The sequence below is a fragment of the Oncorhynchus tshawytscha genome, linkage group LG13 (genome assembly GCF_018296145.1).
Source record: "Oncorhynchus tshawytscha isolate Ot180627B linkage group LG13, Otsh_v2.0, whole genome shotgun sequence".
Taxonomy (NCBI): Eukaryota; Metazoa; Chordata; class Actinopteri; order Salmoniformes; family Salmonidae; genus Oncorhynchus; species Oncorhynchus tshawytscha.
The window spans coordinates 2,584,042-2,609,041 of NC_056441.1; the positions used below are offsets into that span (position 1 = coordinate 2,584,042).

The following is a 25,000-nucleotide window of genomic DNA, read 5'->3' on the forward strand; positions in this document are numbered from 1 at the left end:
GACACTAGTCTGTCTCCTGTTTCTGTAGTGAGACAGCGTGATGTACAGTCCACCCCTGGACAGGACACTAGTCTGTCTCCTGTTTCTGTAGTGAGACAGCGTGATGTACAGTCCACCCCTGGACAGGACACTAGTCTGTCTCCTGTTTCTTTAACAGACAGCGAAGATGTACAGTCCACCCACTGGACAGGACACTAGTCTGTCTCCTGTTTCTGTAGTGAGACAGCTTGATATACCAGTTCACCCACTGGACAGGACACTAGTCTGTCTCCTGTTTCTGTAGTGAGACAGCGTGATGTACAGTCCACCCACTGGACAGGATGTTCGTTGTAGTTTATTTAACAGACAGGAAGAGTATTTCGGTATCCAGACTTCTTACAGCCTGTCTTATTTTAGTTTAGTTACCTGGTAGTTTGGGGTTGGGTGGCTCCTGGACTGTCCCCACTGTCTTCCCACTGGGACGGATATCAGCTGAAACAACATCAACAACAGGCAGTCAACATAAGCACTTCCAGTTTGATTGACTCTCCCCCCCCTGAAAATAATCCCCTGGTAACGTGAGTGAGGGTCGCTGTTAGCGACAGGACACACACACACACACACACACACACACACACACACACACACACATCCCAACAAAGCTGTATTAGCTGTCAAGGAAGTGAGCTGCTCTCCAGTCAAATCCCCCACAGGTGCTGTTAATATCCTACCTGCCACCTCTCCCTTCTTCACTACCTGTCCCTGATACCTCTCCCTTCTTCACTACCTGTCCTCCCTGATACCTCTCCCTTCTTCACTACCTGTCCTCCCTGACACCTCTCCCTTCTTCACTACCTGTCCTCCCTGACACCTCTCCCTTCTTCACTACCTGTCCTCCCTGACACATCTCCCTTCTTCACTACCTGTCCTCCCTGACACCTCTCCTTTCTTCACTACCTGTCCTCCCTGACACATCTCCCTTCTTCACTACCTGTCCTCCCTGACACATCTCCCTTCTTCACTACCTGTCCTCCCCCTGACACCTCTCCCTTCTTCACTACCTGTCCTCCCTGACACATCTCCCTTCTTCACTACCTGTCCTCCCTGACACCTCTCCCTTCTTCACTACCTGTCCTCCCTGACACATCTCCCTTCTTCACTACCTGTCCTCCCTGACACCTCTCCCTTCTTCACTACCTGTCCTCCCTGACACATCTCCCTTCTTCACTACCTGTCCTCCCTGACACCTCTCCTTTCTTCACTACCTGTCCTCCCTGACACCTCTCCCTTCTTCACTACCTGTCCTCCCTGACACCTCTCCCTTCTTCACTACCTGTCCCTGACACCTCTCCCTTCTTCACTACCTGTCCTCCCTGACACCTCTCCCTTCTTCACTACCTGTCCTCCCTGAAACATCTCCCTTCTTCACTACCTGTCCTCCCTGACACCTCTCCCTTCTTCACTACCTGTCCTCCCTGACACATCTCCCTTCTTCACTACCTGTCCTCCCTGACACCTCTCCCTTCTTCACTACCTGTCCTCCCTGACACATCTCCCTTCTTCACTACCTGTCCTCCCTGACACCTCTCCCTTCTTCACTACCTGTCCTCCCTGACACCTCTCCCTTCTTCACTACCTGTCCTCCCTGACACCTCTCCCTTCTTCACTACCTGTCCCTGCCTCTCTCCTCCTGTCTCCTCCCTTCACATTTAAAGTCCCAGACCTCAGTGAATACTGCAGGCTCTCTCAGACCATATTGAAGTCCCAGACCTCAGTGAATACTGTACTACTTTTTGAATAATTATTGAACAACAGGATTTTGCAGTGTTGTCGTAGAAGTAAACAAATTACTATTCCCCAAATTATACACCATTAGAAGTGTGTGTGTGTGTGTACTGGCTATTAGGAGGGCATGGAGTGTGTGTGTGTGTGTGTGTACTGGCTATTAGAAGGGCATGGAGTGTGTGATGTGTTTGCACTTGGGTGTGTTTGTGTGTCCATGTGATTGTCTACTGTCCAGGTGTGTTTTGTCCGTACCAGCACAGACAGGTTGCTTCCCGGTCCAGCTCCCGTCGCCACGGCAGGTTCTGTGTTCTGACCCCTCGGCCAGGTAAAACCCGGGCTGACAGGTGTAGATCAGGGTGTAACCTAGAGACGGCAACTCTATGGCAGACACATCCACCTGGGTGGGCATCTCTGGCTGGCTACAGTGGTGGGCTGGAGAGATGGAGGGGGAGGAGAGGGAGAGGAGAGAGAGCGGGGGAGGGGAGGGAGGGAGGGAGGAGAGAGAGAGAGAGGGTGGGGGGAGGGCGGAGAGATGGATTTAGAAGAGGGGGGATAGATGGAGGGGAGGAGAGGTGGATTTAGAAGAGGGGAGGATAGATGGAGGGGGAGGAGAGGTGGAGGGGAGGAGAGGTGGAGGGGAGGAGAGGTGGAGGGGGATTTGGAGAAGAGGGGAGGATAGATGGAGGGGAGGAGAGGTGGAGGGGAGGATAGATGGAGGGGGAGGAGAGGTGGAGGGGAGGAGAGGTGGATTTAGAAGAGGGGAGGAGAGATGGAGGGGAGGAGAGGTGGAGGGGAGGAGAAGTGGATTTAGAAGAGGGGAGGATAGATGGAGGGGAGGATAGATGGAGGGGAGGAGAGGTGGATTTAGAAGAGGGGAGGATAGATGGACTTAGAAGAAAGGTAAATTAATGTTCTAGACACAAAATAAGGACGTTAAGAAATAAAAAGCAGAGGGAGACAGGATGTACATTAAACAATACTACATGTCTCTACATCGTTGAGTCAGGTATGTATACTTACCTAAACACTCCAGGTGAGGTTGGGTAGACAGGTGTGTGTGTGTATACGTACCTATACACTCTGGTTAGAAGCGACTCCAGGTGAGGTTGGGTAGACAGGTGTGTGTGTCTATACATACCTATACACTCTGGTTGGAAGCCATTCCAGGTCAGGTTGGGTAGACAGGTACGTGTTGTGGAGCCTTGTAGCAGGTAGCCCTTCCTACAGCTGAACAACACTGTACTGCTGATCTGTAGGGTGGAGACACACCTCAGGGTTAGAGACAGACACACACCTCAGAGACAGATACACACCTCAGGGTTAGAGACAGACACACACCTCAGGGTTAGAGACAGACACACACCTCAGGGTTAGAGACAGACACACACCTCAGGGACAGATACACACCTCAGGGTTAGAGACAGACACACACCTCAGAGACAGATACACACCTCAGGGTTAGAGACAGACAGACACCTCAGGGTTAGAGACAGACACACACCTCAGGGTTAGAGACAGACACACCTCAGGGTCAGATACACACCTCAGGGTTAGAGAGAGATGCACACCTCAGAGACAGATACACACCTCAGGGTTACAGATACACACCTCAGGGTTAGAGACAGATACACACCTCAGGGTTAGAGACAGACACACACCTCAGGGTTAGAGACAGATACACACCTCAGGGTTAGAGACAGACACACACCTCAGGGACAGATACACACCTCAGGGTTAGAGACAGACACACACCTCAGGGACAGATACACACCTTAGGGTTAGAGACAGACACACACCTCAGGGACAGATACACAACTCAGGGTTAGATACAGACACACACCTCAGGGTCAGATACACACCTCGGGGTTAGAGAGAGATACACACCTCAGAGACAGATACACACCTCAGGGTTAGAGACAGATACACACCTCAGGGTTAGAGAGAGATACACACCTCAGGGTTAGAGACAGATACACACCTCAGGGTTAGAGACAGATACACACGTCAGGGTTAGAGAGAGATACACACCTCAGGGTTAGAGAGAGATACACACCTCAGGGTTAGAGACAGATACACACCTCAGGGTTAGAGACAGATACACACCTCAGGGACAGATACACACCTCAGGGTTAGAGACAGACAGACACACACCTCAGGGACAGATACACACCTCAGGGTTAGAGACAGACACACACCTCAGGGACAGATACACACCTCAGGGTTAGAGACAGACACACACCTCAGGGACAGATACACACCTCAGGGTTAGAGACAGACACACACCTCAGGGTTAGAGACAGACACACACCTCAGGGACAGATACACAACTCCCAGAGACAGATACACACCTCAGGGTTAGAGACAGACACACACCTCAGGGACAGATACACACCTCAGGGTTAGAGACAGACACACACCTCAGGGACAGATACACACCTCAGGGTTAGAGACAGACACACAACTCAGAGACAGATACACACCTCAGGGTTAGAGACAGACACACACCCCAGAGACAGATACACACCTCAGGGTTAGAGACAGACAGACACCTCAGGGTTAGAGACAGACACACACCCACAGGGTTAGAGACAGATACACACCTCAGGGTTAGAGAGAGATACACACCTCAGGGTTAGAGACAGATACACACCTCAGGGACAGATACACCCTCAGGGTTAGAAGAGACACACACCTAGAGTTAGAGACAGACACACACCTCAGGGACAGATACACACCTCAGGGTTAGAGACAGACACACACCCACAGATACACACCTCAGGGTTAGAGACAGACACACACCCCAGGGACAGATACACACCTTAGGGTTAGAGACAGACACACATCCTCAGGGACAGATACACAACCCCAGGGTTAGATACAGACACACACCTCAGGGTCAGATACAACCTCGGGGTTAGAGAGAGATACACATCCCCAGAGACAGATACACACCTCAGGGTTAGAGACAGATACACACCTCAGGGTTAGAGAGAGATACACACCCCTCAGGGTTAGAGACAGATACACACCTCAGGGTTAGAGACAGATACACACGTCAGGGTTAGAGAGAGATACACACCTCAGGGTTAGAGAGAGATACACACCTCAGGGTTAGAGACAGATACACACCTCAGGGTTAGAGACAGATACACACCTCAGGGACAGATACACACTCAGGGTTAGAGACAGACAGACACACCCTCAGGGACAGATACACACCTCAGGGTTAGAGACAGACACACCCTCAGGGACAGATACACACCTCAGGGTTAGAGACAGACACACACCTGCAGGGACAGATACACACCTCAGGGTTAGAGACAGACACACACCTCAGGGTTAGAGACAGACACACACCTCAGGGACAGATACACAACTCAGAGACAGATACACACCTCAGGGTTAGAGACAGACACACACCTCAGGGACAGATACACACCTCAGGGTTAGAGACAGACACACACCTCAGGGACAGATACACACCTCAGGGTTAGAGACAGACACACAACTCAGAGACAGATACACACCTCAGAGACAGATACACACCTCAGGGTTAGAGACAGACACACACCTCAGGGACAGATACACACCTCAGGGTTAGAGACAGACACACACCTCAGGGACAGATACACACCTCAGGGTTAGAGACAGACACACAACTCAGAGACAGATACACACCTCAGGGTTAGAGACAGGCACACACCTCAGGGTCAGAGACAGACACACACCTCAGGGTTAGAGACAGACACACACCCCACAGTATAGTAACCTGTCCCACACCCCCACAGTATTGTAACCTGTCCCCACACACCCCCACATTATTGTAACCTGTCCCCACACACCCCCACATGATTGTAACCTGTCCCCACACACTCCCAAGGTATAGTAACCTGTCCCCCACCCCCCCACAGTATAGGAACCTGTCCCACATCTCCACAGTAGTGTAACCTGTCCCCACACACCCCCACAGTATTGTAACCTGTCCCCACACACCCCCACAGTATAGTAACCTGTCCCCACACACCCCCACATGATTGTAACCTGTCCTCACATGATTGTAACCTGTCCCCACACACTCCCACAGTATAGTAACCTGGTAGCATGTTTTCCCACATTCCCACAGTATAGTAACCTGGTAGCATGTTGTCCCACATCCCCACAGTATAGTAACCTGGTAGCATGCTGTCCCACATCCCCACAGTATAGTAAAGTGGTAGCATGCTGTCCCACATCCCCACAGTATAGTAACCTGGTAGCATGCTGTCCCACATCCCCACAGTATTGTAACCTGGTAGCATGCTGTCCCACATCCCCACAGTATAGTAACCTGGTAGCATGCTGTCCCACATCCCCACAGTATAGTAACCTGGTAGCATGTTGTCCCACATCCCCACAGTATAGTAACCTGGTAGCATGTTGTCCCACATCCCCACAGTATTGTAACCTGGTAGCATGCTGTCCCACATCCCCACAGTATAGTAACCTGTCCCACATCCCCACATTATTGTAACCTGTCCCACATCCCCACAGTATTGTAGCCTGGTAGCATGCTGTCCAACATCCCCACAGTATTGTAGCCTGGTAGCATGCTGTCCCACATCCCCACAGTATAGTAACCTGGTAGCATGCTGTCCCACATCCCCACAGTATTGTAGCCGGGTAGCATGCTGCCCCACATCCCCACAGTATAGTAACCTGGTAGCATGCTGTCCCACATCCCCACAGTATTGTGACCTGGTAGCATGCTGTCTGTCCCACATCCCCACAGTATTGTAACCTGTCCCACATCCCCACAGTATAGTAACCTGGTAGCATGCTGTCCCACATCCCCACAGTATTGTGACCTGGTAGCATGCTGTCCCACATCCCCACAGTATTGTAACCTGGTAGCATGCTGTCCCACATCCCCACAGTATTGTAACCTGGTAGCATGCTGCCCCACATCCCCACATTATAGTAACCTGTCCCACATTCCCACAGTATTGTAACCTGGTAGCATGCTGTCCCACATCTCCACAGTATTGTAGCCGGGTAGCATGCTGTCCCACATCCCCACAGTATTGTAACCTGGTAGCATGCTGTCCCACATCCCCACAGTATTGTGACCTGGTAGCATGCTGTCCCACATCCCCACAGTATTGTAACCTGGTAGCATGCTGTCCCACAACCCCACAGTATTGTAACCTGTCCCACATCCCCACAGTATTGTAACCTGTCCCACATCCCCACAGTACAGTTGCAACCTGTCCCACACCCCCACAGTATTGTAATCCCCACAGTCCCACATCCCCACAGTATTGCAACCTGTCCCACATCCCCACAGTATTGCAACCTGTCCCACATCCCCACAGTATTGCAACCTGTCCCACATCCCCACAGTATTGTAACCTGGTAGCCTTGGGTGTTGTTCTGGTTTCCAAACAGGGGGGTTCCAGGATCTCCGCAGGTGGTGTGACTGGGATCTGAAACAGACAGTAATAATAACACTATAGAAATTACTCCTTACTCTACTTATTCCAAGTATATAAAAACCTATGAGCTGGACATTTGACTTGGTTGTCAATCTAACCATCAATCCACATCTATCAAAACATCTTCTATCTGTACCCAAGGGGGCTAGTTTTGTATCAAACGTCTCATAGTACGAATACGGATCACGTCCCTGCGATCTAGCCACCTGATAGGTAGATCGCCACCTGATAGGTAGATCGCCACCTGATAGGTAGATCGCCACCTGATAGATAGATCGCCACCTGATAGATAGATCGCCACCTGACAGGTAGATCGCCACCTGATAGGTAGATCGCCACCTGATAGATAGATCGCCACCTGATAGGTAGATCGCCACCTGATAGGTATATCGCCACCTGACAGGTAGATCGCCACCTGATAGATAGATCGCCACCTGATAGGTAGATCGCCACCTGATAGATAGATCGCCACCTGATAGGTAGATCGCCACCTGATAGGTAGATCGCCACCTGATAGATAGATCGCCACCTGATAGATAGATCGCCACCTGATAGATAGATCGCCACCTGATAGGTAGATCGCCACCTGATAGGTAGATCGCCACCTGATAGATAGATCGCCACCTGATAGGTAGATCGCCACCTGATAGGTAGATCGCCACCTGATAGGTAGATCGCCACCTGATAGGTAGATAGATCGCCACCTGATAGATAGATCGCCACCTGATAGGTAGATCGCCACCTGATAGGTAGATCGCCACCTGATAGGTAGATCGATAGATAGATCCACCTGATAGGTAGATCGCCACCTGATAGATAGATCGCCACCTGATAGGTAGATCGCCACCTGATAGGTAGATAGCCACCTGATAGGTAGATAGATCGCCACCTGATAGATAGATCGCCACCTGATAGATAGATAGATCGCCACCTGATAGGTAGATCGCCACCTGATAGATAGATCGCCACCTGATAGGTAGATCGTCACCTGATAGGTATATCGCCACCTGATAGATACATCGCCACCTGATAGATAGATCGCCACCTGATAGATAGATCGCCATCTGACAGGTAGATCGCCACCTGATAGGTAGATCGCCACCTGATAGATAGATCGCCGCCTGATAGATAGGACCCATTCTGAGTGCCTTGTCTGAGTTGGTTACTGGGAGTTAGTTGGACCCATTCTGAGTGCCTGGTCTGAGTTGGTACCTTATAGATAGATTGCCACCTGATAGATAGATTGCCACCTGATAGATTGCCACCTGATAGGTAGATCGCCACCTGATAGGTAGATCGCCACCTGATAGGTAGGACCCATTCTGAGTGCCTGGTCTGAGTTGTTTACTGGTAGGACCCATTCTGACAGCCTGGTCTGAGTTGGTTACTGATAGGACCCATTCTGACAGCCTGGTCTGAGTTGGTTACTGATAGGACCCATTCTGACAGCCTGGTCTGAGTTGGTTACTGATAGGACCCATTCTGACAGCCTGGTCTGAGTTGGTTACTGATAGGACCCATTCTGACAGCCTGGTCTGAGTTGGTTACTGAGAGTTAGCTCGACCCATTCTGAGTGCCTGGTCTGAGTTGGTTACTGATAGGACCCATTCTGAGTGCCTGGTCTGAGTTGGTTACTGATAGGACCCATTCTGAGTGCCTGGTCTGAGTTGGTTACTGATAGGACCCATTCTGAGTGCCTGGTCTGAGTTGGTTACTAATAGTTAGCTGGACCTATTCTGAGTGCCTGGTCTCAGTTGGTTACTGAGAATTAGCTGGACCCATTCTGAGTGCCTGGTCTGAGTTGGTTACTGATAGGACTCATTCTGACAGCCTGGTCTGTGTTGGTTACTGATAGGACCCATTCTGAGTGCCTGGTCTGAGTTGGTTACTGATAGTTAGCTGGACCCATTCTTACCTATGCAGGATGGCTGAGTGCCGCTCCAGATGCCGTCATACTGACAGTATCGTCTGGCTGAACCCACCAACACCAAAGGAGGAGAGCAGGAGAAGGAGACAGAGGAGAGGTAGGTGAACCCACGGTCCTCCCTTCTCCCCTGGGCCGGGACACCTGGGTCTCCACAGAACACAGCTAGAGGGGGGGGGGGGGAGAGAGGGGGACGGGAGAGAGGTAGAGGGAGAGAGGGGAGGGGAGGGGGAAGGGAGGGATGGGTGACAGAAGGGAGGAAAAGCGGGTGAGGGGGAAGGGAGGGAGGGATTGGTGGGGGAGATTGGCGAGTGAGGGGGTAAACAAGAAAGATAAATAGAGGGAGGGAGGGAGGGTTGGAGGGAGGGAGGGAGGGAGGGAGGGAGGGAGGGAGGGAGGGAGGGAGGGAGGGAGGGAGGGAGGGGGGAGGGAGGGAGGGAGAATATATGTAAGATAGGCTATCGTTTTCTAGCGATTTCTCTCATTTTTTCCCGTTATCTATCATTATTTATAAAGCATTTTAACACAGCACTGAATATCCAGTATGAAACCAATGTGTCTGAAATGTATCTATCATTGTGGATACGCAATGTGTCTCTGGAACATGTCTGTGCAGTGTGTCTGTGGAATGTGTCTGTGGAATGTGTCTCTGCAATGTGTCTCTGGAATGTGTCTGTGGAATGTGTCTGTGGAATGTGTCTGTGGAATGTGTCTCTGGAATGTGTCTCTGGAATGTGTCAGTGGAATGTGTCTGTGGAATGTGGTCTCTGGAATGTGTTTGTGGAATATGTCTGTGGAATGTGTCTCTGCAATGTGTCTCTGGAATGTGTCTGTGGAATGTGTCTCTGCAATGTGTCTGAGGAATATGTCTGTGGAATGTGTCTCTGCAATGTGTCTCAGGAATGTGTCTGTGGAATGTGTATCTGCAATGTGTCTCTGGAATGTGTCTCTGGAATGTGTCTGTGGAATGTGTCTGTGGAATGTGGTCTATGGAATGTGTCTGTGGAATATGTCTGTGGAATGTGTCTGTGGAATGTGGTCTCTGGAATGTGTCTGTGGAATGTGTCTGTGGAATGTGTCTGTGGAATGTGTCTCTGGAATGTGTCTGTGGAATGTGTCTCTGGAATGTGTCTGAGGAATATGTCTGTGGAATGTGTCTGTGGAATGTGTCTCTGCAACGTGTCTCTGGAATGTGTCTGTGGAATGTGGTCTCTGGAATGTGTCTGTGGAATATGTCTGTGGAATGTGTCTGTGGAATGTGGTCTCTGGAATGTGTCTGTGGAATATGTCTGTGGAATGTGTCTGTTGAATGTGGTCTCTGGAATGTGTCTGTGGAATGAGTCTCTGCAATGTGTCTCGGCAATGTGTCTGTGGAATGTGTCTGTGGAATGTGTCTCTGCAATGTGTCTCTGGAATGTGTCTGTGGAATGTGTCTCCGGAATGTGTCTCTGGAATATGTCTGTGGAATGTGTCTGTGGAATGTGTCTGTGGAATGTGTCTGTGGAATGTGGTCTCTGGAATGTGTCTCTGGAATATGTCTGTGGAATGTGTTTGTGGAATGTGTCTGTGGAATGTGTCTGTGGAATGTGTCTGTGTCTGTGGAATGTGTCTGTGGAATGTGTCTCTGCAATGTGTCTCTGGAATGTGTCTCTGGAATGTGTCTGAGGAATGTGTCTGTGGAATGTGGTCTCAGGAATGTGTCTGTGGAATGTGGTCTCTGGAATGTGTCTGTGGAATGTGTCTCTGCAATGTGTCTGTGGAATGTGTCTGTGGAATGTGTCTCTGAAATGTGTCTGTGGAATATGTCTGTGGAATGTGTCTGTGTAATGTCTCTCTTGAATGTTTCTCTGGAATGTGATGGGGAATGTGTCTGTGGAATGTGGTCTCTGGAATGTTTCTGTGGAATATGTCTGTGGAATGTGTCTATGGAATGTGTCTCTGGAATGTGTCTCTGGAATGTGTTTGTGGAATCGTTCTGTGGATGTGGTCTCTGGAATGTGTCTGTAGAATATGTCTGTGGAATTTGTCTGTGGAATGTGGTCTCTGGAATATGTCTGTGGAATGTGTCTCTGCAATGTGTCTGTGGAATGTGTCTGTGGAATGTGTCTGTGTAATGTCTCTTGAATGTTTCTCTGGAATGTGATGGGGAATGTGTCTGTGGAATGTGTCTCTGCAATGTGTCTGTGGAATGTGTCTGTGGAATGTGTCTTTGGAATGTGTCTCTGCAATGTGTCTCTGGAATGTGTCTGTGGAATGTGTCTCTGCAATGTGTCTGAGGAATATGTCTGTGGAATGTGTCTCTGCAATGTGTCTCAGGAATGTGTCTGTGGAATGTGTCTCTGCAATGTGTCTGTGGAATATGTCTGTGGAATGTGTCTGTGGAATGTGGTCTCTGGAATGTGTCTGTGGAATGTGGTCTCTGGAATGTGTCTGTGGAATATGTCTGTGGAATGTGTATCTGCAATGTGTCTCTGGAATGTGTCTCTGGAATGTGTCTGTGGAATGTGTCTGTGGAATGTGTCTATGGAATGTGTCTGTGGAATATGTCTGTGGAATGTGTCTGTGGAATGTGGTCTCTGGAATGTGTCTGTGGAATGTGTCTGTGGAATGTGTCTGTGGAATGTGTCTGTGGAATGTGTCTGTGGAATGGTCTGTGGAACGTGTCTCTGGAATGTGTCTGTGGAATGTGTCTCTGCAATGTGTCTGAGGAATATGTCTGTGGAATGTGTCTGTGGAATGTGTCTCTGCAATGTGTCTCTGGAATGTGTCTGTGGAATGTGGTCTCTGGAATGTGTCTGTGGAATATGTCTGTGGAATGTGTCTGTGGAATGTGGTCTCTGGAATGTGTCTGTGGAATATGTCTGTGGAATGTGTCTGTTGAATGTGGTCTCTGGAATGTGTCTGTGGAATGAGTCTCTGCAATGTGTCTCTGCAATGTGTCTGTGGAATGTGTCTGTGGAATTTGTCTCTGCAATGTGTCTCTGGAATGTGTCTGTGGAATGTGGTCTCCGGAATGTGTCTCTGGAATATGTCTGTGGAATGTGTCTGTGGAATGTGTCTGTGGAATGTGTCTGTGGAATGTGGTCTCTGGAATTTGTCTCTGGAATATGTCTGTGGAATGTGTCTGTGGAATGTGTCTGTGGAATGTGTCTCTGCAATGTGTCTCTGGAATGTGTCTCTGGAATGTGTCTGAGGAATGTGTCTGTGGAATGTGGTCTGGAATGTGTCTGTGGAATGTGGTCTGGAATGTGTCTGTGGAATGTGGTCTCTGGAATGTGTCTGTGGAATGTGTCTCTGCAATGTGTCTGTGGAATGTGTCTGTGGAATGTGTCTTTGTAATGTGTCTCTTGAATGTTTCTCTGGAATGTGTCTGTGGAATGTGTCTGTGGAATGTGTCTGTGGAATGTGTCTCTGCAATGTGTCTGTGGAATATGTCTGTGGAATGTGTCTGTGTAATGTCTCTCTTGAATGTTTCTCTGGAATGTGATGGGGAATGTGTCTGTGGAATGTGGTCTCTGGAATGTGTCTGTGGAATATGTCTGTGGAATGTGTCTATGGAATGTGTCTCTGGAATGTGTTTCTGGAATGTGTTTGTGGAATCGTTCTGTGGATGTGGTCTCTGGAATGTGTCTGTGGAATATCTCTGTGGAATTTGTCTGTGGAATGTGGTCTCTGGAATATGTCTGTGGAATGTGTCTCTGCAATGTGTCTGTGGAATGTGTCTGTGGAATGTGTCTGTGTAATGTCTCTCTTGAATGTTTCTCTGGAATGTGATGGGGAATGTGTCTGTGGAATGTGGTCTCTGGAATGTGTCTGTGGAATATGTCTGTGGAATGTGTCTATGGAATGTGGTCTCTGGAATGTGTCTGTGGAATGTGTCTGTAGAATGTGTCTGTGGAATATGTCTGTGGAATGTGTCTGTGGAATGTGTCTGTGGAATGTGGTCTCTGGAATGTGTCTCTGCAATGCGTCTGTGGAATGTGTCTGTAGAATGTGTATGTGGAATGTGACTGGAATGTTTCTCTTGAATGTTTCTCTGGAATGTGTCAGTGGAATGTGTCTGTGGAATGTGTCTGTGGAATGTGTCTATGCAATGTGTCTCTGGAATGTGTCTCTGGAATGTGATGGGGAATGTGTCTGTGGAATGTGGTCTCTGGAATGTGTCTGTGGAATATGTCTGTGGAATGTGTCTGTGGAATGTGGTCTCTGGAATGTGTCTGTGGAATGTGTCTCTACAATGTGTCTCTGCAATGTGTCTGTGGAATGTGTCTCTGCAATGTGTCTGTGGAATATGTCTGTGGAATGTGTCTGCGGAATTTGGTCTCTGGAATGTGTCTGTGGAATGCTTCTCTGGAATGTGTCTGTGGAATGTGTCTGTGGAATGTGTCTGTGGAATGTGGTCTCTGGACTGTGTCTCTGGAATATGTCTGTGGAATGTGTCTGTGGAATGTGTCTGTGGAATGTGTCTATGTAATGTGTCTCTTGAATGTTTCTCTGGAATGTGTCTGTGGAATGTGTCTGTGGAATGTGTCTGTGGAATGTGTCCCTGCAATGTGTCTCTGGAATGTGTCTCTGGAATGTGTCTGTGGAATGTGTCTGTGGATGTGGTCTCTGGAATGTGTCTGTGGAATATGTCTGTGGAATGTGTCTGTGGAATGTGGTCTCTGGAATATGTCTGTGGAATGTGTCTCTGCAATGTGTCTGTGTAAAGTCTCTCTTGAATGTTTCTCTGGAATGTGTCTGTGGAATATGTCTGTGGAATGTATCTGTGGAATGTGTCTCTGCAATGTGTCTCTGGAATGTGTCTCTGGAATGTGATGGGGAATGTGTCTGTGGAATGTGGTCTCTGGAATGTGTCTGTGGAATATGTCTGTGGAATGTGTCTGTGGAATGTGGTCTCTGGAATGTGTCTGTGGAATATGTCTGTGGAATGTGTCTGTGGAATGTGTCTGTGGAATGTGTCTGTGGAATGTGTCTCTGGAATGTGTCTCTGCAATGTGTCTCTGCAATGTGTCTGTGGAATGTGTCTGTGGAATGTGTCTGTAGAATGTGTCTGTGTGAATGTGTCTGTGGAATGTGTCTGTGGAATGTTTCTCTTGAATGTTTCTCTGTGAATGTGTCTGTGGAATGTGTCTGTGGAATGTGTCTGTGGAATGTGTCTGTGGAATGTGTCTCTGGAATGTGTCTCTGGAGTGTGATGGGAATGTGTCTGTGGAATGTGTCTCTGGAATGTGTCTGTGGAATGTGTCTCTGCAATGTGTCTCTGCAATGTGTCTGTGGAATGTGTCTCTGCAATGTGTCTGTGGAATGTGTCTGAATTTGTCTCTGGAATGTGTCTGTGGAATGTGTCTGTCTGTGTCTGGAATGTGTCTGTGGAATGTGTCTGTGAATTGTGTCTGTAGAATGTGTCTGTGGAATGTGTCCGTTGAATGTGTCTGTGGAATGTGTCTGTGGAATGTGTCTGTGGAATGTGTCTGTGGAATGTGTCTGTAGAATGTGTCTGTGGAATGTGTCTGTGGAGTGTGTCTGTAGAATGTGTCTGTGGAATGTGTCCGTTGAATGTGTCTGTGGAATGTGTCTGTGGAATGTGTCTGTGGAATGTGTCTGCGGAATGTGTCTGTAGAATGTGTCTGTGGAATGCGTCCGTTGAATGTGTCCGCGGGATGTGTCTGTAGAATGTGTCCGTAGAATGTGTCCATGGAATGTGTCTGTAGGATGTGTCTGTAGAATGTGTCTGTAGAATGTGTCTGTAGAATGTGACTGTGGAATGTGTCTGTAGAATGTGTCTGTGGAATGTGTCTGTGGAATGTGTCTGTGGAATGTGTCTGTAGAATGTGTCTGTGGAATATGTCTGTGGAATGTGTCTGTTGAATGTGGTCTCTGGAATGTGTCTGTGGAATGAGTCTCTGCAATGTGTCTCTGGAATGTGTCTGAGGAATGTGTCTGTGGAATGTGGTCTCTGGAATTTGTCTCTGGAATATGTCTGTGGAATGTGTTTGTGGAATGTGTCTGTGGAATGTGTCTGTGGAATGTGTCTGTGGAATGTGTCTTTGTAATGTGTCTCTTGAATGTTTCTCTGGAATGTGTCTGTGGAATGTGTCTGTGGAATGTGTCTGTGGAATGTGTCTCTGCAATGTGTCTGTGGAATATGTCTGTGGAATGTGTCTGTGTAATGTCTCTCTTGAATGTTTCTCTGGAATGTGATGGGGAATGTGTCTGTGGAATGTGGTCTCTGGAATGTGTCTGTGGAATATGTCTGTGGAATGTGTCTATGGAATGTGTCTCTGGAATGTGTCTCTGGAATGTGTTTGTGGAATCGTTCTGTGGATGTGGTCTCTGGAATGTGTCTGTGGAATAGCTCTGTGGAATTTGTCTGTGGAATGTGGTCTCTGGAATATGTCTGTGGAATGTGTCTCTGCAATGTGTCTGTGGAATGTGTCTGTGTAATGTCTCTCTTGAATGTTTCTCTGGAATGTGATGGGGAATGTGTCTGTGGAATGTGTCTCTGCAATGTGTCTGTGGAATGTGTCTCTGCAATGTGTCTGTGGAATATGTCTGTGGAATGTGTCTGCGGAATTTGGTCTCTGGAATGTGTCTGTGGAATGCTTCTCTGGAATGTGTCTGTGGAATGTGTCTGTGGAATGTGGTCTCCGGACTGTGTCTCTGGAATATGTCTGTGGAATGTGTCTGTGGAATGTGTCTGTGGAATGTGTCTATGTAATGTGTCTCTTGAATGTTTCTCTGGAATGTGTCTGTGGAATGTGTCTGTGGAATGTGTCTGTGGAATGTGTCCCTGCAATGTGTCTCTGGAATGTGTCTCTGGAATGTGTCTGTGGAATGTGTCTGTGGATGTGGTCTCTGGAATGTGTCTGTGGAATATGTCTGTGGAATGTGTCTGTGGAATGTGGTCTCTGGAATATGTCTGTGGAATGTGTCTCTGCAATGTGTCTGTGTAAAGTCTCTCTTGAATGTTTCTCTGGAATGTGTCTGTGGAATATGTCTGTGGAATGTATCTGTGGAATGTTTCTCTGCAATGTGTCTCTGGAATGTGTCTCTGGAATGTGATGGGGAATGTGTCTGTGGAATGTGGTCTCTGGAATGTGTCTGTGGAATATGTCTGTGGAATGTGTCTATGGAATGTGTCTCTGGAATGTGTCTGTGGAATATGTCTGTGGAATGTGTCTGTGGAATGTGGTCTCTGGAATGTGTCTGTGGAATATGTCTGTGGAATGTGTCTGTGGAATGTGTCTGTAGAATGTGTCTGTGGAATGTGGTCTCTGGAATGTGTCTCTGCAATGTGTCTCTGCAATGTGTCTGTGGAATGTGTCTGTAGAATGTGTCTGTAGAATGTGTATGTGGAATGTGACTGCGGAATGTTTCTCTTGAATGTTTCTCTGGAATGTGTCTGTGGAATGTGTCTGTGGAATGTGTCTATGCAATGTGTCTCTGGAATGTGTCTCTGGAGTGTGATGGGGAATGTGTCTGTGGAATGTGGTCTCTGGAATGTGTCTGTGGAATGTGTCTCTGCAATGTGTCTCTGCAATGTGTCTGTGGAATGTGTCTCTGCAATGTGTCTGCGGAATTTGGTCTCTGGAATGTGTCTGTGGAATGCTTCTCTGGAATGTGTCTGTGGAATGTGTCTGTGGAATGTGTCTGTGGAATGTGGTCTCTGGAATGTGTCTCTGGAATATGTCTGTGGAATGTGTCTGTGGAATGTGTCTATGTAATGTGTCTCTTGAATGTTTCTCTGGAATGTGTCTGTGGAATGTGTCTGTGGAATGTGTCTGTGGAATGTGTCTCTGCAATGTGTCACTGGAATGTGTCTGTGGAATGTGTCTGTGGATGTGGTCTCTGGAATGTGTCTGTGGAATATGTCTGTGGAATGTGTCTGTGGAATGTGGTCTCTGGAATATGTCTGTGGAATGTGTCTCTGCAATGTGTCTGTGGAATGTGTCTGTGTAATGTCTCTCTTGAATGTTTCGCTGGAATGTGTCTGTGGAACGTGTCTGTGGAATGTGTCTGTGGAATGTGTCTGAGGAATGTGTCTCTGCAATGTGTCTCTGGAATGTGTCTCTGGAATGTGATGGGGAATGTGTCTGTGGAATGTGGTCTCTGGAATGTGTCTGTGGAATATTTCTGTGGAATGTGTCTGTGGAATGTGGTCTCTGGAATGTGTCTGTGGAATATGTCTGTGGAATGTGTCTGTGGAATGTGGTCTCTGGAATGTGTCTGTGGAATATGTCTGTGGAATGTGTCTGTGGAATGTGTCTCTGCAATGTGTCTGTAGAATGTGTCCGTGGAATGTGTCTGTGGAATGTGTCTGTAGAATGTGTCTGTGGAATGTGTCTGTAGAATGTGCCTGTGGAATGTGTCTGTAGAATGTGTCTGTGGAATGTGCCTGTAAAATGTTTCTGTGGAATGTGTCTGTGGAATGTGTCTGTAGAATGTGTCTGTGGATTGTGTCTGTAGAATGTGTCTGTGGATTGTGTCTGTAGAATGTGTCTGCAGAATGTGTCTGTGGAATGTGTCTGCGGAATGTGTCTGTTGAATGTGTCTGTGGAATGTGCCCGTTGAATGTGTCTGTAGAATGTGTCTGTGGAATGTGTCTGTGGAATGTGTCTGTGGAATGTGTCTGTAGAATGTGTCTGTGAAATGTGTCTGTGGAGTGTGTCTGTAGAATGTGTCTGTGGAATGTGTCTGTAGAATGTGTCTGTAGAATGTGTCTGTAGAATGTGTCTGTAGAATGTGTCTGTAGAATGTGTCTGTGGAATGTGTCTGTGGAATGTGTCTGCGGAATGTGTCTGTAGAATGTGTCTGTGGAATGCGTCCGTTGAATGTGTCTGTGGGATGTGTCTGTAGAATGTGTCCGTAGAATGTGTCTGTGGAATGTGTCTGTAGAATGTGTCTGTAAAATGTGTCTGTAGAATGTGTCTGTGGAATGTGTCTGTAGAATGTGTCTGTGGAATGTGTCTGTGGAATGTGTCTGTGGAATGTGTCTGTGGAATGTGTCTGTGGAATGTGTCTGTAGAATGTGTCTGTGGAATGTGTCTGTGGAATGTGTCTGTGGAATGTGTCTGTGGAATGTGTCTGTGGAATGTGTCTGTGGAATGTGTCTGTGGAATGTGTCTGTGGAATGTGTCTGTGGAATGTGTCTGTAGAATGTGTCTGTATAATGTGTCTGTGGAATGTGTCTGTGGAATGTGTCTGTAGAATGTGTCTGTGGAATGTGCTACCTGCACATGTTATGTCCTTATTCCTAGTCGTAGCTCAGATTCCTTTCTATTCCAGTGGGTTACTTACGAAAGCACTGTGGTTTATCTCCGTTCCAGATGCCTTTTGCCTGGCAGATGAGCACGGTGGGCAGGGAGAGCTGGTAACCCTGGTTACAAGCGTAACTAACGCTGTTGCCCCAGGTGAAGTCTGTTCCAACCACCTGGCCGTTAGGGATGGGAGGAGGGGCCGTACACACTATAGCTGGAGAGAGAGACACAGGCTAGATATCAAATCAAATCACATTTTAATTGTCACATGTTTCATAAACAACAGGTAGAGACTACAGGGGAAATGCTTACTTCACAAACAACGCAGAATACAATGACAAATTTGTAACACGAGGAATAAATACACAATGAACAACGTACCAGTCCTTAGTCAATGATAGCTTAGCTATATACAGGAAGTACCAGTCCTTAGTCAATGATAGCTTAGCTATATACAGGAAGTACCAGTCCTTAGTCAATGATAGCTTAGCTATATACAGGAAGTACCAGTCCTTAGTCAATGATAGCTTAGCTATATACAGGAAGTACCAGTCCTTAGTCAATGATAGCTTAGCTATATACAGGAAGTACCAGTCCTTAGTCAATGATAGCTTGGCTATATACAGGGAGTACCAGTCCCTAGTCAATGATAGCTTGTGTGTGTGTGTGTGTGTGTGTTTGTGTGTGTGTGTGTGTGTGTGTGTGTGTGTGTGTGTGTGTGTGTGTGTGTGTGTGTGTGTGTGTGTGTGTGTGTGTGCGTGCGTGTGTGTGCGTGTATATACATATATATGTGTTTGTCTGTGTTTGTGTGTGTCACTACCTTTGCATTGCGGCTTGGTCCCGTTCCATGTGCGGTCCTTAGTGCAGACCAGGGTTGAAGCGCGATCAGCGTCCATAGTGAATCCCGGGGCACACTGGAAACTCACAGTGCTGTTATAGGTGAAGTCACTGCCCAGCCTCAAACCATTAGCTGGCACACCTGGGTCTCCACACATTATCACTGGGGGGAAGGGGGGGAGGGAAGAAAGAGAGAGAGAGCGACAGAGAGAGAGAGAGAGAGAGAGAGAGAGAGAGACAGAGACAGAGAGAGAGACAGAGACGGAGAGAGAGACAGAGGGAGAGACAGAGACAGAGAGAGAGACAGAGAGAGAGAGAGAGGACAGAGAGAGAGACAGAGAGAGAGAGAGAGAGAGAGAGGAGAGAGAGAGAGAGAGGAGAGAGAGATAGAGACAGAGAGAGAGAGAGGAGAGAGAGACAGAGAGAGACAGAGAGAGAGAGAAGAGAGAGATAGAGACAGAGAGAGAGATAGTCAATTAAACATCCCAAATCCAAATCCTCTATAATTTAATAGCTTTTTTTATGTTATTTTGTTAGAGAAAGTCTATATAGCATCAATCTATACTAAATAATCACTCAATTAAAACACTCCAGACACGATAACACACCGTTTAAATGGCACAAGATGAGGCCTGTAAGAGTTACACTGGAAGTGAACTGTTATACACACTAACTGTACCGTCCCCAGAGCAACTAATATATCAAACAAACGTACCAACCTAGACAGGCAAACACGTCTCCCATGGCTTCACAACCAATAAGCTGCTGAAATCTAAAATATCCCTTCCTAGACAGTACTTATTATAGCCTATGGCTTCAAGCGGTCTTATAGGAAACAAACTCTGAGAAAATAACTTTCAATTGTATTGTAGTTGAACTGAGGTACAAATTACTGAGACACTTCCCTCCCAATGGAGACACAATAACCAAAACATCTAGAAGATTCTAACTCCCCACTCACCATTTTTTTTTTTGTGTCATCCTTACCCTACATCAGGAAATCTAGAGCCGTAATCTCACTGTCTGATTGATTGGTAAACTACTCAGTATCCTCGATGGAGACAGAAGAGCCTGTATGTCTACCCAGTTTCCTGAGCCTAGGCTTCTAACAGCCACAGCCTGAGGAAACTGTTGCTCCAGAAGCCGTATTTTACACAACAAGTGTCAAAATGGCTTACAATGACTCACACGCTGTAACTTCTATACTACTCCCCAAAGAATTCAGCTTGTTGTTGGTACCAGGTGTATTGTTGTCAGTATTCAGCTTGTTGTTGGTACCAGGTGTATTGTTGGACTTTATGCTTTATGGACTCAGAGGAGAGATTTAAAACCACATGGACTCAGAGGAGAGGTTTAAAACCACATGGACTCAGAGGAGAGGTTTAAAACCACATGGACTCAGAGGAGAGGTTTAAAACCACATGGACTCAGAGGAGAGGTTTAAAACCACATGGACTCAGAGGAGAGGTTTAAAACCACATGGACTCAGAGGAGAGGTTTAAAAGCCCATGGACTCAGAGGAGAGGTTTAAAACAACATGGACTCAGAGGAGAGGTTTAAAAGCACATGGACTCAGAGGAGAGGTTTAAAACCACATGGACTCAGAGGAGAGGTTTAAAACCACATGGACTCAGAGGAGAGGTTTAAAACCACATGGACTCAGAGGAGAGGTTTAAAACAACATGGACTCAGAGGAGAGGTTTAAAACAACATGGACTCAGAGGAGAGGGTTAAAAGCACATGGACTCAGAGGAGAGGGTTAAAAGCACATGGACTCAGAGGAGAGGTTTAAAAGCACATGGACTCAGAGGAGAGGTTTAAAACCACATGGACTCAGAGGAGAGGTTTAAAACCACATGGACTCAGAGGAGAGGTTTAAAACCACATGGACTCAGAGGAGAGGTTTAAAACCACATGGACTCAGAGGAGAGGTTTAAAACCACATGGACTCAGAGGAGAGGTTTAAAACCACATGGACTCTCTGACCTCTATGTTTTCTTTGAAGTATACATGACAGTCTGCAATAGAGAAGCTACACTGAACAACAATGTGGACACAACAAACTGTTGGTCCCATGTTTCATTAGTTGAAATAAAATATCCCAGAAATGTTCCACACGGACAGAAACGCAAATGTCTCCAAAATGTTTGTGTTACATCCCTGTTATGTTGGCATTTTTCCTTTGTCAATATAATCCATCCACCTGACAGGTGTGGCGTATCAAGAAGCTGATTAAACAGCATGTTCATTACACCTTGTGCATCGGACATAAAAAGGCCTCTAAAATGTGCGGTTTTGTAACACAACACAATGCCACTGCACTCTGCAGGAATGTCTACCAGAGCTGTTGGCAGAGAATTGAATGTTTATTTCTCTATCATAAGCTGCTTCCAACGTCATTTTAGATAATTCGGCAGTACGTCCAACCGGCCTCACATCTGCAGACCACGTGTAACCAGCCCAGGACCTTCACATCCGCCTTCTTCACCTGTGGGATCGTCTGAGACCAGCCACCCGGACAGCTGATGAAACTGTGGGTTTGCACACCTCATCTTTGATGACCGCTGGCACGCTGGAGAAGTTATTTATTTACAGGTTTCAACCGGCCAGATGGCAGACAGTACGGAGTCATGTGGGCGAGTGGTTTGGTGATATTAACGTTGTGAACAGAGTGCCCCATGGTGGCGGTGGGGTTATGGTGAGGGCAGGCATAAGCTACGGACAACAAACACGATTGCATTTTATCGATGGCAATTTGAATGCACAGAGATACCGTGATGAGATCCTGAGGCCCATTGCTGTACCATTCATCCGCCGCCATCACCTCATGTTTCACCATGATAATGCACAGCCCCCATGTCTCAAGGACCTGTACACCATTTCTGGAAGCTGAAAATGTCCCAGTTCTTCCACGGCCTGCATACTCACCAGACATATCACCCATTGAGCATGTTTGGGATGCTCTGGATTAACATGTACGACACCGTGTTCCAGTTCGTGCCAACATCCAGTAACTTCACACAGACATTGAAGAGGAGTGGAACAGACCACAATCAACAGCCTGATCAACTCTATGAGAAGGAGACGTGTCTCGCTGCCTGAGGCAAATGATGGACACACAATCAACAGCCTGATCAACACAACCTGAAACGGACTGTTTTTCTGAAGATATTTTTAAGAGTACAGATGGATATCTGTATTCCCAGTCATGTGAAATCCATTATTAGGGCCCAATTAATGTATTATAATTCACTGATTTCTTCATATGAACTGTAACTCGGTAAAATCTTAGAAATGTTTTCCATGTGTTACGCACGCCTCTATGAAGAGGGAACGCAACACCCTGCTACAACTAAACTCTCCATGAAGCGAAAAAGGTATGGACTGTAGGTGCAAGTAAGAATGACAACAGGCAGAATGTGGTACCGTTTACAAGGACTTTATTCGAGAGGTCCTGGGTTCAAATCCCGGACGAGCCCCCAATTTTGCTAGAGAGAGATTTTGCTAGATTTTGATTTTGCTGGGAGTTCATTGCTGAGAGTTGGTATGTTTTGTGAGTTTGTTGCTCAGATAGAACTTATTTGATGTCCTTTGTCTCTTAGTTTGTTTGTGAAATTGTTTAATATTCTGTTTCATTTGTTCCCAGGGGGGAAGGGGAAGGCACCTAGGGAGTGCTTAGGCAAGAGGCCCGCGGGCATACATATACCCGTAGCATATTCGCTGTCTAGACACACTAGGTAAGACCTGGGCGGACCACCCCTTGTATTTTGGTTAGGGCACCAGGTGGTGCTAAATTAGGTAAGTAGTGGGTAGGCAGGTAAGATAGGAGAGGGGGGGGCTTTGAGATTTACTTTCTTTGCTTTGGTTCCGTCCAGCCCCTTTTCCCCATATTACCGTGTAAAGGAATAAAGTCCTTGTAAACGGTACCACATTCTGCCTGTTGTCATTCTTACTTGCACCTACAGTCCATACCTTTTTCGCTTCATGGAGAGTTTAGTTGTAGCAGGGTGTTGCGTTCCCTCTTCATAGAGGCGTGCGTAACATAATGGGGGCTCATCCGGGATCTTTCCATTAAACCCACCGGACCCTGCTGCTCTGAGCTCTCTCTGTGGTTAGTGATTGAGGTGTGATGGTAGGTTGTGAGTTTGGATGACTTGTTTAGTTAGTGTGTTCAGGAGACTGCATTGTAAAAGATGGCTGCCTCAGCCATCTCCAAGTTTTTTGAAGCGCCCTCTATTGATTGTTTGGTGAGGTTTCGTAAAGTAGACCTTGTAGCTATAGCTGACCATTATGGATTTGTATTCCCTGAGAAAGCCCTAAAGGCTGAGCTGTTGGTGCTAGTCAGGGAGGGTTTAGTGAGAGAACGGATTCTCTCATTGCAAGGAGATGAGACTGGTAGACCTTCTGATGCCAAGTCAGAGGACAGGGTGGAGGAAGGGGTTCCTCGTACCCCCTTTACATTGACCCGATACGATCCTTTATCTTCTGCTTCGGGTCGTTCAGATGGGACTGCTAGGCTGAAGGTGAGGCTGGCTCGGTTAGAAATGGAGCAAAAAGATAAAGAGAGACAGATGAATTTTGAACTTGAAATTAGGAAAATAGAAGCTGACAAGGAGGTGAGGATCCGACAACTGGAGCTAGATGCTGGCTCCAGTGCGACTCCACAAGCTGCTCATCATCAAGCCCACTTCGATGTGAGTAAAAACATAGCTTTAGTCCCTCCATTCCGAGAGTCGGAAGTTGATTATTATTTCTCTGCGTTTGAGCGTGTGGCCGCTGCGCTGCATTGGCCACTCGAGGTTTGGCCACTTCTGTTACAATGTAAATTGTCTGGGAAAGCCCAGGAAGTAGTAGCTGCTCTCTCCCTGGAAGACAGTTTACATTACGATACAGTTAAAACTACCGTGTTGCGGGCTTATGAGTTGGTGCCTGAAGCTTATAGGCAGCGCTTCAGGAACCACAAAAAAACGTCTCACCGTACATTTGTTGAATTTGCTAGGGACAAAGAGTCTCTGTTTAGTCGTTGGTGTTCAGCCAGCAAAGCTAACACCTTTGCTGATATTCGGGAGTTGATGCTGTTGGAGGACTTTAAAAGCAACCTCCCAGATAGACTTGTAGTTCATTTAAATGAACAGAAAGTGGTGACATTGGCCCAAGCAGCAGTGTTGGCAGATGAGTACGCTTTGACACACAAGACTGTCTTTGGTGCACCACGTTTTGAAGGCCGGACGATTACGTCATCAGTTCCTCGTTCAGGTCGCTTTTCCTCTAACAACCCTAAGCCTTTTCAAGAAATCCGTGAATGTTATTACTGTCACCAAAAGGGTCACGTGATTGCGGACTGCCCAGTTTTGAAAAATAAACCGAAACGGTCCCAGTCACCGTCCCCAAAAATGAAAAGTTTGGGTTTAGTCAAGTCTTTGGATCGTCCATTGGATCGAGATATTGACTCAGTATTTGAGAAACCGGATCCTGTCTATGCTCCGTTTATCTCTGCCGGTTATGTTTCCTTAACAGGAGAACCAACTGATCAAAAGCCTATCCAAATCCTACGTGACACCGGGCGGCGCAGTCAGTAATCATTACTGATGCTTTACCCTGGTCTCCTGAAACGTATTGTGGCTCACATGTCATATTACAGGGGATAGAGACAAAAACCGTACCTGTACCATTACACTGGGTCCACTTAGTGTCAGACTTGGTATCAGGACGTTTCCGTGTTGGTGTAGTGTCTACACTGCCAG

General features: G+C 47.3%; 1 protein-coding gene across 1 annotated transcript in view; it reads right to left on the reverse strand.

The window, feature by feature from the left end:
• The window catches only part of LOC112220687 (CUB and sushi domain-containing protein 2-like), a 927,456-nt gene that overhangs the window by 15,822 nt on the left and 886,634 nt on the right, over positions 1-25,000 (reverse strand). Inside the window, 7 exon segments of the mRNA XM_042295064.1 lie at positions 406-471; positions 2,017-2,196; positions 2,903-3,014; positions 7,153-7,226; positions 9,151-9,324; positions 18,460-18,633; positions 19,240-19,419. Of these exon segments, the coding sequence (XP_042150998.1) occupies positions 406-471; positions 2,017-2,196; positions 2,903-3,014; positions 7,153-7,226; positions 9,151-9,324; positions 18,460-18,633; positions 19,240-19,419 (960 nt within the window).